This window comes from Oenanthe melanoleuca, chromosome 2, assembly GCF_029582105.1.
Source record: "Oenanthe melanoleuca isolate GR-GAL-2019-014 chromosome 2, OMel1.0, whole genome shotgun sequence".
Lineage (NCBI taxonomy): Eukaryota > Metazoa > Chordata > Aves > Passeriformes > Muscicapidae > Oenanthe > Oenanthe melanoleuca.
In genome coordinates, this window is record NC_079335.1 from 128,542,262 (window position 1) to 128,557,393 (window position 15,132).

At 37.3% G+C, this 15,132-nt stretch overlaps 1 protein-coding gene across 1 annotated transcript in view; it reads right to left on the minus strand.

Annotated features, from left to right (window-relative positions):
- RSU1 (Ras suppressor protein 1) overlaps nucleotides 1–15,132 on the minus strand; it is a 99,284-nt gene that overhangs the window by 68,750 nt on the left and 15,402 nt on the right. The window contains exons 4-7 of the mRNA XM_056484686.1: nucleotides 8,876–8,996; nucleotides 5,042–5,160; nucleotides 3,512–3,594; nucleotides 3,133–3,247 (exon numbers count right to left, since the gene is read on the minus strand). Coding sequence (XP_056340661.1) covers nucleotides 3,133–3,247; nucleotides 3,512–3,594; nucleotides 5,042–5,160; nucleotides 8,876–8,996 — 438 coding nt within the window. The remainder of the gene's footprint in view (nucleotides 1–3,132; nucleotides 3,248–3,511; nucleotides 3,595–5,041; nucleotides 5,161–8,875; nucleotides 8,997–15,132) is intronic.

The window sequence follows — 15,132 nt, forward strand, 5'->3', positions numbered from 1 at the left end:
CTTTCTCTCCAAACCATTCTCACTGTTAAATGGTCAGAACACACGAAGTGACAGATTTAGTGCCTCCCTGGCAATTTATATAACTCACTGCAACTCTGTTGTTGCAGTGAATCATGATTTATTTGTCTCACAATGCAGCACATAACCTTTTAAATGCTAGGGAAAAAAATGCCAGCACCTCTTTAAAGTTTATATATGACTGCCCACCACCATTTCTTATGAATGAGGTTTTGAGAGACAAATGATAAAAACAAGCTGCAAATTCCACCCACCTATTCCCAGCCATTTCCTGTGTTCATCACTCACATGTACTGTATTTACAGAAAAGCACCTCACCCAGGGATCACGCTTTCAGTCCTCTCACTTCCTTCTGGGCAGGAATATATTTCTTAAATGAGCAGCAGGTATTCTGTGCTAAACACAACGGAGGATAACAGTGATCTCCTGCAGTCCAGCACTGGTGCCATGCTCAATCACATTGGGTGACATTACAGGCTTACTGTTGGGGGTTATTTATTGTTATCTCCATCCCAAGCTTGTGACCCTGAGGCCTGTCTGTGGCCTTTTTCATACCCTATTCTTCATTCCTTCTTCTGCACTTATTTACATTACCTTTAAAAAAGAGTTTAATGTAACACATACATCCTTCTCATCACTCAATTGAGCCCATCTCCGTGGTAAATGAACATCCAATGACTCACTGCTGTCCACCAGAGTCTGAACTAAGCCAGTCAAAAGCCTTCAGCACCTTTAATTATGAAAGTGATAATGAGAAAGAAAAGATTGTTTACTTTTAATGGAACAGCAGCAGCTTCAATTAATGCAAATAGGACCAGCTCACTGAAAAGCTATTTATCTGACACGTACACCAAAAAGTATTTGGATAGTTCTGAGTACATTATAATTCAATTTTAAAAATTTAGGAGGGAGAACTCGGACAGCAGACAAAGTTCATTCTCCCTCAGATGGTGACTATGGAATTAGCAGTCCATGCAGTAGGTTGTAACCCTCTCATACCACCTTTCACTGTCAGGCTTTAAAATTGTCTGCAAAGGGGTGCTTCTCTAAAGTGCCCAGGTTAACAGAAGGGAAAACAGAGCTGCAGAGATTCATTCTTGTCTTTGTCCTGCTCTTTGATCTCAAACAAGCCCTCCAAACCCTAGCCTGGTGCTCCATTTCCTACACATGTACCTAAATGCTTAACAAACCAGCACAACATTGGTTTTCACAGTAAATATGCCTGCAAGTTGCACAAATTACAAATCTAGACTTCAGTGTAATGTTCTCTGTAAATATATGCCAAAATCTATTTTAAAAATTTGAGACGGTTCTAGAATTATCCGTGGCATAGATCACAACAGAAATTATGGCAACTGATCATAAATGAGGATCTTGAGTAAGACCATAAAATTAAACATTGAGCAACTAATACATGAAAAGAAGAGTAGAATTTACAAAATACCTTTTGAGTAATAAAGAACAGAGGTAACAAGGACTTAGCTGTGTCAGTGGACCTCACCTCTATCAACTGGGGCAAAATTGCAAGTCCTTTTTTTACCAGATTATGATATTGTTCTAAAATGCAAGGAAATGCTTAAAGAAAAAAATTTCCCTTGGTCATCCTGAATTTTTCAGGTCAATACAAAATAACTATTGAGAGTTTTGTTTCAAACATCTCCATTTGGGATGGATTTTGATAGTAAAACCATTTAATGGGGATTTGTTGCTATGCTTGTAAGGTACCAGCACATTTAGAATATTTAATTAGCCAAAGAAGGTGGTTAGATTCAGTGCACCATTCATCTTCCACTTTCTGAAAAAGCCACAAAAGCTATAATTTTGGAAGCTACAGAAAAGTACATTTGCAGACACTATATGCTTCTGAAATGTTATTGCCTTTGAGAGAACTGATAAATAAATATGACTTTGACCAAAACCTAAAGAAAGAATACCCATATCAAGACATAAACAACTGAAATTGAAGGAAACAGAGCAATTTTCATCCACTAATGGTGTGGGGAAAAGTCAAAAAGCCCCATAGTGGGCAAACAAATAAGAGTCAAAGCAAATACCTTCCCCAATTCACAGAAGAAAATCATGTTGCTCTATAAAACAAAAAGCATTCGTTGCAGACTGTCACATTAAAGTACACAGGGTCAATGGGTCAAAGCAAGTTCTTATCGAAACAAGTAATTTTACTTTATCATGCTAATTTCTGTTCCTATCCTTCTGAGTTTTGGGAACTATTATGTGGAAGGTACCAATAGAAACAAAGAAGCTTCCCCATGTGAAAGTCCACAATAACAAGAAACAAGGAATAGATCATGTGTAACAGGTGTTTCAAAAACAGGTAACTGACACAACAACATTATTCTCAATGAAAATATTTTTTAAAAAATTTAAGATCAGAAACCAGTTTCTGGCTTGGGGCAAACAGGAACTGTGCCCCTCACATAAAATGGAGTACTGCAATGCAAATTCAGCAAGATCAATACTTAAGTTTCAAAGAAGAACTCTTACTTCATAGGTTAAAAGAAGCCACCTACAACTGTATTCAAATGTACAGTATCACAAAGTCAAATTACATCAACCAGCTCCACTGCTTCAAGTTAAAGAGGTGTCAGCTCCCTAAGAAAAGTATGTTATCAAACTGAAAAACAAGAAAATCCTCTCATTTAGCTATATTTCACTCTAGTTGATCAAACTTCCACTTTGTAGAGGCACATAAGAAGCCACTTATGCTATTGCAATTTTTGCTTAATATAATTTTGGCTAATCTAAATAGTGTTCTCAAAACTGAGTGAGAAATAAGAATGGGTTTTCTGACTCAGTATTTATGATACATTATATGAAGTAATTTATTTGCTTTGTATGCAAATGTATTGCAAAAAAATCGGCAATCTGGTGTACTAATACACAAGAAAAATGCAACATGTAATAAAACAATAAAACAAAACACACATCATCTTCTGGCTCTTCCTGCATATTGAGGAGAAGTGAAAAAGTGAGATATTCTTCAGGGGAAAGTAAATATGAGCATATATGATGACTTAAGCATAATCATTTCAGAGAAAATACAGTTCATCATCATCATTATTAGTCAAATAAATAAATGATCATCCATAATCTTACCCAGTTCTGGGGGCAGCACAGTAAGACGATTTCCCTGGATATGCAGTTCCTTAAGCTGGGTGAGCTCACCAATTTCTTTAGGCAGTGATATCAAGTCATTGTCTCTAAGACTCAGCTAAGAGCAAATATAAATTCAGTTAGAATGATTTTCAGTTACCATAAAGCAGCCCAAAAGAGAATGCTACTCCCTCTACCCCCAACTTTCTCCTGAATGCTCAATTCTTCCAATTTATTTACAAGTGTCTTCTGGTAAACAGTTCCAGGTGTAGTGGTCTATTCCTGCAAATCTACCCTACTACTCCTCAAATTGACTGGATTCTATTCCAACAAGTGTTGCAAAAGTGAATTGATTTTCCAAGAATTTAGATAAATTACTTACTATCTGCAACTTTGTGAGCTTCCCAATATCTGGCGGCAGGATTTCAAAATCGTTGTCACTTAGATAGAGTGCACGAAGGGTGGCTGCAAATTAAATAGCAATATATAAACAGGGTGGCATATAACCCAACCATTTGAGGTCTAATCAATAAAAACGAGTCAGGTTTGATTAATAACCCTGACTTGGTGAAAAGCCTTTGACATACCCAGGGCTCACAATAATAACAAGCAGGTCAAACTTAGATTTACTGGCTTATTATATTGTTGGTGAGTTCAGGAAAATATCTATATTCAAAAGGACTAGCACAATTAACAATTTCTGCAACAGTAGACTCTGGCAGATTCTGGCAAACAGCCTGAATGCTCAGATATGAGAATGCAGTCATTACTCTTTATTACCCCTGATTCTTATTCATTACATCAATTTGCATCCTAAACAAACATTTTAAAAGATTTCTGAGTTTTTCTGACAAATATACAACTATGTTAAACTCTATAGAAATCACACTGGGAAAGAGATCTGAAATGAAATACAGAAGACTCAAACACTCTAATTTGTAATTTCCATGTGAAGTCTCAATGAAATTCATCAAAAAAATATAACCCAGCACAACTATGCAGCTTGCTATTATTGAACAAGCATACATGACAGTTGGAAAAAGGAATTAAAATGGAGACTCACAAAGAACTGTCAGGTGCAGCAGGAGAGAAGCAAAACCTCTCCTTCCCACTAGAGGAGATCCCATTTGTCTTACGTAGTTCACTCCTCCTCTTCTCATTTCACTAAATGTGACCATTTTTAATAATGCTGACTTAAAGATTTCCCTGTGTCAGGTTACAATCACAACATCCCTCAGAGAGCAGCACTCCTCTCCCTTCACCTGTCACTTTGATGCTGAATGCACTGATCCTGAAGCCACTTCAACATAGTACACAGAAAAGCAGAATCACTGAAATCCAGAAAGTACCAGAATTCAAGTTGCTTAGGCAACCATAATGCAGCCCTTTTGCACATATGCATTACAATACCTTTCTGTCAGCTCTCTGGGTATATATTTTTAACATATGCAAAGGTCAGCTTAGCACTACCATTCCTCTGCCAAGCTTTGTAACCTTAGCATATGTTTTAACATACTGGACACCTCAACACCCACATGCTGTTAAAACTATTTTAGTAATGAACCATCAAGAATACATTTGTTTTCAGACTCAACACACAACAGTTGTGTTGCAAAACGGTTTATTTTCCCCTGAGGCTTGCAACCCTCCATGATGTTTTAACTGAGTATGGGACTCAAGGAAGTATTACTCACAAGAAAACTAATATACCATTACAAAGCAAGTCTTCTCGTGTCCAAACGTGTCAGATGACAGTATATCAGTGATAAATATTGCTGTGCTATGTAGAGATATTCAAGATATATTAAAAGAAAAACATAAATATTGGGAAAAAAACTGTTGTATTTTGGTCTGCATCAAATATGCAAAGCACCATATCCAGAAGAGTAGAGTTTTTAGTAAAGTTTCTTACTCAGATAGAAGAAGTTTCCTGGTAGTGAATTTTCATTTAAATTGTTGTAAGTCAAGTCAAGAACTTCTAGGGCTGGTAAAGAGCCAAATCCCCTTGGCAAGGTGTTTAACCTGTTCATGCTGTAAATAAAGAGAAAAAAAGAATATGGCATCAGTATTCACTCCACCTAACAGGAATAATACAAGTCACAAAGGTTTTGTTTGTTTTTTTCCATTTTTTTTCCTTAAAAAATGTAATCTATGCCAAGATTTCCTCTTGTTTTAAAAAGGGTTTGATGCTCCAAAATACTGAGCAAGTCTTTTGCAATGCAGACCCCTCATTCCTATAAATGTACTCAAAAACTTATGCACTATCAAGGAATTCTGTCTGTTATGTCAATCAGCAACCACACCTGAAACATAAAGCAAAAGGGAGAGAGATGTCACGACACCATGCTCAGCTTTAACAGTGTTCGTGGAGAAAGCTGGTCCTTGGTAGATCACTTCTAGCTAAACTACAAATTACCCTTTTGCACATCATCTTGACCATTTTTCATTCTGCCATGTAGTTCTTCACCACGATACCAAATACAAAGGGGAATACCTCAAGTGCACAATATTTATGTTCATTGATAACTGCTGCTCAAACCTCTTAAGTACAGCAAATCTGTATCACTACAGAACTATTGATGTATATGGAGCACAAAGTAAATAAAATGACAGTCCTGAGACTGATAAAGCCTAATCTAAATATAGCTCAATCAGCCAGTCTTAAGAGGTGTTAGGACAGCAGTTCCCACTGGCAACAGCCAGAACAACGAGGACATGTAACAGAAGGAAGAGACTTCTCTGATAACCTGGAGCAGACAAGGTAGAGAAAATGGTAACTTCTTTCTGACCTCAAAGAGCTTCAACGGGGTAATCCAGATAATCACTAGAGCTGCAGCAACAATGAAGGCAGGCACATGGCTGGAGAACCAGGCATAGAACCTTACCGTTTGTGCATGGCTGTTTATCACATGAACAGAAAAAACTACCTACCAGCTTCTTATTCATACAGTCTCTACTGCATGTACAGTAAATATATACCTGGTGTGTATGGATCTTGCTTCAGGTGTCAGCCAGGTTTGAAAGCAGAACAGAGAAGAGAGGCATCTTCAGAAGAAGCCTGTACAGGTAGCTACTGTCAAGAACAGGATTTTATTCTTATGAGAAGACTGGAAACAAACATGACCTTTCAGATGTTGTCTCTAAGCATACAATGAATTTGATTCTCTTTTGATGCCAAAGTGATAAACAACAGTCACGACTGAAAAGGAGATGTTACGTGACTGTATGAATATCTGACACTTAAAACTATAAAAACTCTAGTCAAAGTACTGTCAAATTATGCAACCAAAAATAAGAAAGACCATATAACTATGGGATACTGGTGAAAGCAGGGAAAAAGCAGCCTCAAGGCTGCTCAAGGAAAACAGGAGAGAAAGAATTGTAACAATGATTAAGCACCTGCTGGATGTGTGAGAGACGTGATGTTTTGGTGAAAGCATGTTTACCATGAGTGTCACCTTCCTTGCACCAATGAAATTACTTGTCCTTGCTACCACGATCTACTCTATAAAAGTATAGTTTTTTTCTTTAATAAAGGGCTTTTTGCTTTTCTTCTGCATGAAGGAAGTATTGTGTCTACATCCTCTTTGACGCTCTCCTAGCCTGATAGCAACATATAACCATGTGAGCAAAGACAGGACAAGCACATATACTTTCACAAACTCAGAAAATAATCTCACCCTTCCTTGCCTGTTTTGCATAAGCCAGCCCCAACAAAACAAGAACCTGTAGAGATCAGATCTCTGTAGCTAAATCTCAATGAAATCCTTCTTCCTCCTCATCCCCAGTAAGAAGTACCATCATGGGGATAGAACTCATATTGCTGCTGTAGTATTAGCAATTAAAACACAGAAAGGCATTCTCCGCTATTGCTACTGCAGAATTGTCACTGTTTTAAAAACTGGTCTTTATATAAACCAGGACTAAAGAAAGCAGCTCGTTTTCTGCTAGTGAAAAGGGTTTTTTACCAAGTTGCCCTAACGGCCTTCCCTTTTGCAAGCAAGGAAGAAGAAGAGAAAGAACGTTCTCCCTACTGACAAGAGGCAGAATGGTATCTATTCTTTGGCAGGGACAGAGAACCAGCTCAAAGTTGCTGCCCAGCACTATTCATCCCTGCAGAAGTTCAAACACCGAGCTTGTGCCTCACCTACTTTCCAAATGTTACATTTTAAGCTTTCTCTGCAGCAGTACACCTTCCACCTTTCCATACCACTTGACCCTTCTATGCCAAAACCCTCCCAAAATAACCTCTGCTCTTATTCAAGGTTCCTCTCTCCCCTAGGGGGCTCTTTTGAAGCCCTCCAACACATGCTCTGAAGATGACAAGAGGGTTTCTGGGCTGTCTCCTGAAAAACCTACTAGAGCAAAAAGTTTCCTCGACACTGACTCCAAGGGGGTCCAAAGCAGAATGCATTTTGCAAAGCTAACACTGGGTAGTAAATCCTGTGCCTGGAAGACCATGTGTATCGAGGGGATTAAGAAAGAAGAACATTTAATCTCTAAGATTTTAGGCCACTTGATACATGAGGGCAGCAAATGTGGTTCCAGACCTGAATGTCTGTTGTTCCAAATACCAAGTGGTCTTTTGCAGGACATTTTTTTTTTTTTCATTAATGCAGACTAGTATTTGAACTATATTAACAACAGTCACTACTTTAATCCATGGGAAGTGCCCAACTTCTTCCTTCATATATTACAACACTTCTATACGCAATTCCAACAATATGGCTCTAACTCCCAAAATACAAAGAATCTTGATCATTATTTGCTCTGAAAAATGATTCAGAGGTTGAAACAGATACTAAGGAAAGCTAGAGATCTACTATGACCAAAAAAACCACCAGGGAAGAGAGATCATCATTACAACATTTATTGGCATTCCAACAGTTCAAGATGCAATTCAACTATCAGCACTTTATAGAAGTATCTAAAGCAGAATACACAAAGCCTAGCCAAAATCTGGTATTTTTAAGAGAAAAAAATGCTTAGTTTAAGGTATTCAGAAGCTGGAATTCATAAAATAAAAACAGTCTATGAGAAGCCTATAATGCTAAAGCTTACACCTACCAGTGCTTTCCTAAATAGTTACACTTTAATATGCTCATTTAATTTTAAGAAGATCTTATGCTTCACATTTGTTTTCTTAATAATTCAAGAAAGCCCTCTGCAAGTGTAGTTATTATAAAGTATCACCAGCTCTATTGGAATATAGAATCTGAACATTTAACAGAAACACCCCTGGCACAAATTCAGTCAATACTAGCTCTTTGAACTAAATGCACACCACATCTAATACAAGCTGCTTCTTTGACAGGTTTAATATAACCTGAAATGTCTATAAACCTGAATTTGAAAATTTGGAATTAAAGTCTTAAATTACAACATGGATGTTTTATAAATCAGAACAGGAAACAGGGCTTGAATCTTATGCAGTGACCACAGAATTAAGAGGCAGTTGCTAGGGAAGCAAAAGTCAGTAATTGTTCAGTTTGACTACAGTATTCGATGAATACGAGTGCTGTTGTCTTCAACTGGTTATCAGTATACCAGAGAAAGTGCTTGATCATTTAAGTTTCTGTTTATCCAGCACATTAACTGAACACTCTGAAGCAGTAATTCCCAGGTTATCCTCAAAACCACTTTCAATAAAAACTTTACTATCAAGATATAAGAAGTTACAGGCTCAGTTGCAATGACATTTGGGTAACACCTCTATTACAGCAAAGTTGTGCACTAAGATACGCACCCAAGGTTCAGGTGTTTGAGCTTCTGAAGGCTGCTTATCTGTGTAGGCAGCTCCTCAATCTGGTTGTTGAAAAAGTTGAGCACTTCTATGTTTCTCAGGTCTGCGATGTTTGCTGGCACAGCTGTGGGAAAGTTTTCACAGTGAGAGACTGCAAGTAGAGCAAGCTATCCAGACTACAGATTCTTTACCAGCACCTGGTGTTTGCACTGTTTGTACAGTGGCTGCAGCACAGAAAGCATCTCATTATTCCAATTTTAAAAAAGCTTATATCCAAAAAGCCTCCTATCTGGAACTTCTTCTCATTGCTGAGAGCACTCATTTTGTACTCTTCAAGAATTACTACCAGAACTGTAAGGTATTTTGACCACTGCAGAGAGACAAGTGTTCTTAGAGACTAAGAGAAGTAGGCTGTCCTCTCAATTAATGTAGCACACACAGGACTCAGAAAAGCAGTTCCTGAGAGTCGTGGATCATGTCATTATTTGAGTGGACAAAACAATGATATAAGTAGTTACACCAAGACAACAATTCTACTAAAGGTCTTCAACAACAACCATAAAATAATCCTTCATTTTTAGCAATGGCCCATTCCCCTTACTGCTTAAACAATTTAGTATCCAAATCCTTGGTCATTTAAGATACAACAACATTTACAAAAAATTAAATTAAGCCATAAAAGAACTGTTTAGCCCATTTTCAGATGCCTCCCGTGAGTGATAAACTAACTGATCAATACACATACATGGCTACAGTGGATTACCAACAGATCAATAGGTGGTTGTTACTATCTAGAAACATGAACTAAAAGGCAGAAACACAACACGAACAACTGTGCTAATGAGGTTAAAAAGCTATTCAGATTTGCATCTCTTTTCCTTAAACTTAGTGAGATTTAAGCAGCCAGCTGAGGTGTAAAGGAGGTTTGGCAAGTCATCTGCACTGAAGCTTGCACCTGTGCTCAATATTCACCTTGGTTCAGTCTCAACTTTGCATTAAGAATCCACAAAGTGCTCATCTAAATAATTAGAAGGTTTTATGAGCCCATGATTTTTTTTTATTTGTTGGTATGAGGCAATCTCAGTCTTAAAATGGAGTCAATAATGTTTACAAAGCAGAACATTGCAGTATGTCACATTTACTAGATTATAAGTCTAATTACACAGTGAACAATAATGGGATCCCTAACAAAGACTCTAATTATACTACATAAACATTACTGTTGAGGGCCATATTCATTGCAGGAGGTTTCTAGCAGACTTTTATATAAAAGTCATTAAGGCAAATCTGAACATTTAGAAGACCTCCCTTAGAGGTATTTTCCAACTGGTCCATAGTTATCTGTCATTCAATGGTAGCAAGAATTATGTGCATTCACAAACTAAAGGGTATTTCACTACTACTGTTGTCTTAAATTATTCCCTAACAGAAGTTAACTGAGAATTTTAATTGGCATCATTCAGCCGTTTCCAGCCTCAGTATTTCACAAGAAAAGTAATTACCAGTATTAAAATATTTTCCTTTCAGAAATTAGACTTCATAATTTGACTTTGATGAGATGTTGTGGACAGGCAAGGTATGTTTCTCATCAGATATTGCATTTATGAAATTAGGAATCAAAAGTACTAGAAAATACAGGTTTTAGTTTAGTCAAAGCTTTAACAATGGAAAGACTAATACAGATATATCACTGTCTCCTGATATATCTGTTTAATCCTCACATACTGGGTTTCATGTTGTGAATGACACTTAGGATACTTTATACCATTATTTTCTTCAAGATATACTAAAAGCTGCATTGGTAAGCAGTCTGAGATGAGAAAAAGGCTAAATATTTAGCAAAGTATTTAAATGAAGTGTTTTTGTGTCTTACCCTATTAAATCAAAATGAAAAGTCTCAATCCATTACTATACTCTTTGGTTTGGACAGAATGCCCAGATGTATTTTGTAAGAAAGAAAAACAGAAGAGTAAGCCAACACCAGGCTTACTGGTGGGGAAGAGAGGACTTTTTCCTGTACTAGTTTATTTTCTGATTCAACAATTCAGATTGATTTGTAATATAAATTAATGCTCTCTTGTATTCAATGAAAATCAGAAGACTGTATTTAACTCCTGTACTCATCTTGTACTGCACAGGATCAGGGGCTTCAGGTCTAAAGATGGGTGGTGGTCAAGCAGGGCTGACTGGACATATCCTGCTCTCTGTTTCGAACTTTACATGACCCGACTACCATCACACCACTGTGTTCAAAACTCTTCCCAGATACATAGCAGACTGCCAAATCCCGAGACATTCATGTTCTGGCAACACTGAATTCCACTGGAGTCTCCTTCTGATGATGAGCTGTGAGAGTGAACTGTCAGCATCCTGGTTCTATTCACCCACGTATTTACAGTACGATCCGCAGTGTCTTAACAACTCTTCTAAGACCATCTGCTGCCCAGTGTCATTAACAACTCCCCCTCAGTAAACGCTAGTAAAAGTTGGCAGCCCAGCGCCTTTGCGTTCTACTGTGCAGCTTCAGTCACATCATGAAGCCCCATTCATATTAAGTTTCACTTCACAAGACCAGGAACAGCTTCCCCTTGCTCAATACTGGAGATTGCATACAGTGATTCACTATGACAGCTGTAGACTTCACCTTGATTTCAAAGGCTGGTTGACAGTGAAAGACAGGGTCTATAGTTTGCCCACAAGGAATAAGAGGACTTTGTTCATGTTTCCGGAAATAAGGAATGGCAACTGGTTATACTTCAAAGCATTTATGCTCTCTTTGCCCTGAAGTTAGTGGCAATTCTTTAGGCACTAAAAAAAGTTCTCATCAAGTTCAAGAGGTAAGCTATTACATTTTATTCCTATACAAGGAGCAGCTGTTTAAAAGTTAACAAAATTATTTCTATATATAAAATACAGATAAGAAGAAATAAATGCTACTATTCAATGACTATGTAACTCCACACTTAAGAGTATCCTAGACCTGGCCCTTAGATCTCTTTCAGCATTGAGGGCCAGAAGCCAACACCAGACATGATCTTTACTAGAGGTCTGATGTTGCCCTCAGTTGGAGAGCAGGCACTGGGTTAGAAGGACCTTTCATCCAGGACAGCTACTTACCCTGCAGAGCAACTCACTAAAAACATCCAGATCAGTGACAGCAGCCTGGAATCACATGCCTCAGATGCAACCCTTTCCCATAAAGCAGGGAGTCAAGAAGTTCTCATACCCCTACCTAGAACTGACAAGCAAATCCAGCTCTTTTTCTATACCTAACCTCTCACAAAGGACAAAGAGCACAGGAAAAGGAACAGAAGGAAAAGAAGTCCATTATTTTCCCTCTAGTTCCACTCAGTAACTCTTTTGCCATTCAGACAGGTCTCAATACAATTCCTCCTGTGTTGGCAGGGCCTTCACACTGCTGAAAATGCACAGGCTTCCAAAAGTCATTATCTCTGAAAACAGCCACCAAGATTATTTCTCTTAAACTTCTGTGAAGGCCAGGGAAACAACAGCAATCCTCACAATTTCAAAAGTAAACAAACTCAGGTGTTTGCAAAATTAAGTCTCCACTTCCTTTTATCTAAAAGATGAAATCTAGTCTGCTTTTCTTTTGTTTGTTTAGTAAAGACACTAAATTAAACATTTCTAAAGACACTCTTGGTAAAAAAGATCGGTATCGAAAGTTCCATTACAGTTCAAAATTAAAATAAAAAACATTTTAGATAAGGAATTTCAAATGAAAAAACTAGTTCAATGAATAAACTACCCAACTGAATAAGTGAAATTATTTAGCAAAAATATAAATCTCCATGAGAAGAATACATGGTACATAAACTGCATGAAACATTTCCGTTCATTTAAACCTTAACACTAAATATTCAAAGTAAACATTGTCCCACTGCTGCTTGGAAAATGCTGTCTGTAACACTGATATGCATAATATATAACTGATATATGATTATGCATAAAATTGTGCATGAATAGGCTTGCAATCTCCTCAACAGATATGACCCAAAGGCTACAGAAAACCTCCAACAGAACTCAATGTTTTTTGAATCAGACATCAAGAGAAATAAGAATTTTAATTTTTTTAAGTACGATTAATTCCTTTGGCAATCACATCCTTAGAAACTTTGAATAGCTGCAGAGTCCCATTTTTTCCAGAACGTTTCTTTACTTAATGAAGTAATTTTGCACTACCCCAGGAACATGAAGTTTAGTAGTACTCCAAATCTTCACAGGTTCTAAGGGAGCATTCATCCAAAAGAGCTACGAAAATAGCAGTACCTGACAGAGAAGAGATTTATACAACTATGCCAGTTTCTCATTAAACTGTTCCACTGGAAAGCTGGTCAAGAGTCATACAGAGTAAAGAGAACTCAATACAGACCTTTCAGAGTCCAATCAGTCCATTGTGCATCCCAAGCAGAGATTTCTTGCAAGAGCAAGAACCTACTTTTTAAGACTAAAATAAAACCTTAAGGCTATACATTATAATAAACCCAGTTCTGTGGACTTGCTAATCCAGTTAGCGTCAACAGGAAGCTTTCATGAGTAAGGATCCCTTAGTGTAAAGGTCATAAAGACATGAAATGTTACTCACATTTCATGGGGGAGGAAGAATTTAGAATACTAAATATATAATGCATTCTGTGCATCCAATATAGCTATACTCATAGAGCTAGAGTCATGTTTAGATTAATTTGACAAGGGTTCTGTTATACAGAATGAGAAGCAATCCGCTTCACCAAAATGAAAGAGGAATTAGCAGAGGGAGAACACAACAGTTTTCATTTTAAATATTCATAGGCATGCTGATATCATACTTGGCAGCTAACTGGAGAGAATCCTGATCCCAACTGAAGCACACAGCACTTAATTTACACACTCTGTAGTTCAAGTTTCCTTTTGCCCTCCCTTCACTCTTCCAAAGATGGATATTAATCTTCCCCACACTGAAAACATTAAAAACAAACTTGTCTCCTTAATCTTCAGCTCTTTCCAGAAAGCAGCAGGGTTTTTTTATTTCAATTATCCACAGAAGCACCTCAAATATGAAACTGTTCTTATGAACATGTTTAAATTATACTATAGCTCATTGATGTGCCACCGTGCTAACGAAGCAATTTGTCAATAAACAGTTTTCATTTAGATGCCAGAGTCTAAGAAGAAGAGCAGTGAGCACAAGAAAGACTGAGAAGACACTGGGAATCAAGTGACATCTAGTGAAGAGAAACTACAAATCTCTTCTTCTCTGAGAAGAGAGCTTAAGATGTCAGAGTTTGGAGAAAAACACTAGAAGCCAGGAGCTGAGGTTAGGAAGGGATTACTGTTGAAAATACATCACCTAACTGCAAAGAACTGAAACCACACCAAAATAGCTCACAAAAATCTGATGCTTTTTAGCAGCATTATGGAATGGTGTGAATAAAGATATATAGATATGTAAATGTGTATATAAACACGCCCTTCACTTCTGCAAATATTTTTGAACAGAACAAAGTATTAGCTTTTTGAATTACTGTAGTCAACCACAGCATCTTCATCTTCAATAACTGCTTTATGAGAAGTGCACAGCTCAGCCAAGACACTTGCTGTCTTATAGTTAAGACAGGAGAAAAAAAAAACCAAAACCATGAGGTACACCATGCAAAAAGTTGAAGAACACAGGCTGCATACCCTTATTACAGGTCAGATTATCTGTGTGTGTTTATACTTCAACAGCAGATGCTTAAAAAAAACAATAACTTCTGCAGGACAAAAGAACTTTAATTAATAGTATTTAGATTTAATATTAGGCTTCCACCAAATGCAAATAGTATCACTAAATGCCAATGAGTCTTTTTCAGGTGTTTGACCTGTTTAAGCACAATCTTTTCACAGTTTCACACTACTGCACAGTTGCTAGCATTAGATAAATCAACCCATCTGAAGTTCATTACGTTCACCTTTCCCTTCCTTAATATTTTAGTTACTTCAGTCTACTTGACATGTTTTCTGCAGTTTACAAATGGGACTAACCAAAGATGTCCTGGCCAACAGCCCTTGAACAATTACTACAAATTACCCTCAAAGGGGAAGATCACTTCAGTCTCTTACTCAGAAGTGTCCATCTACCTGTGTGCCTAGCACTGCTTTTTCACAAAATTCTGCTTTCAGTGTGTAAATTTTCATTATTTCAGTCTGCCTTAGCCAGTATTTGAATTTTAAACATTTTACACCACCGAAATGTTTTTAGAAATGCACACAGGACTATTTCC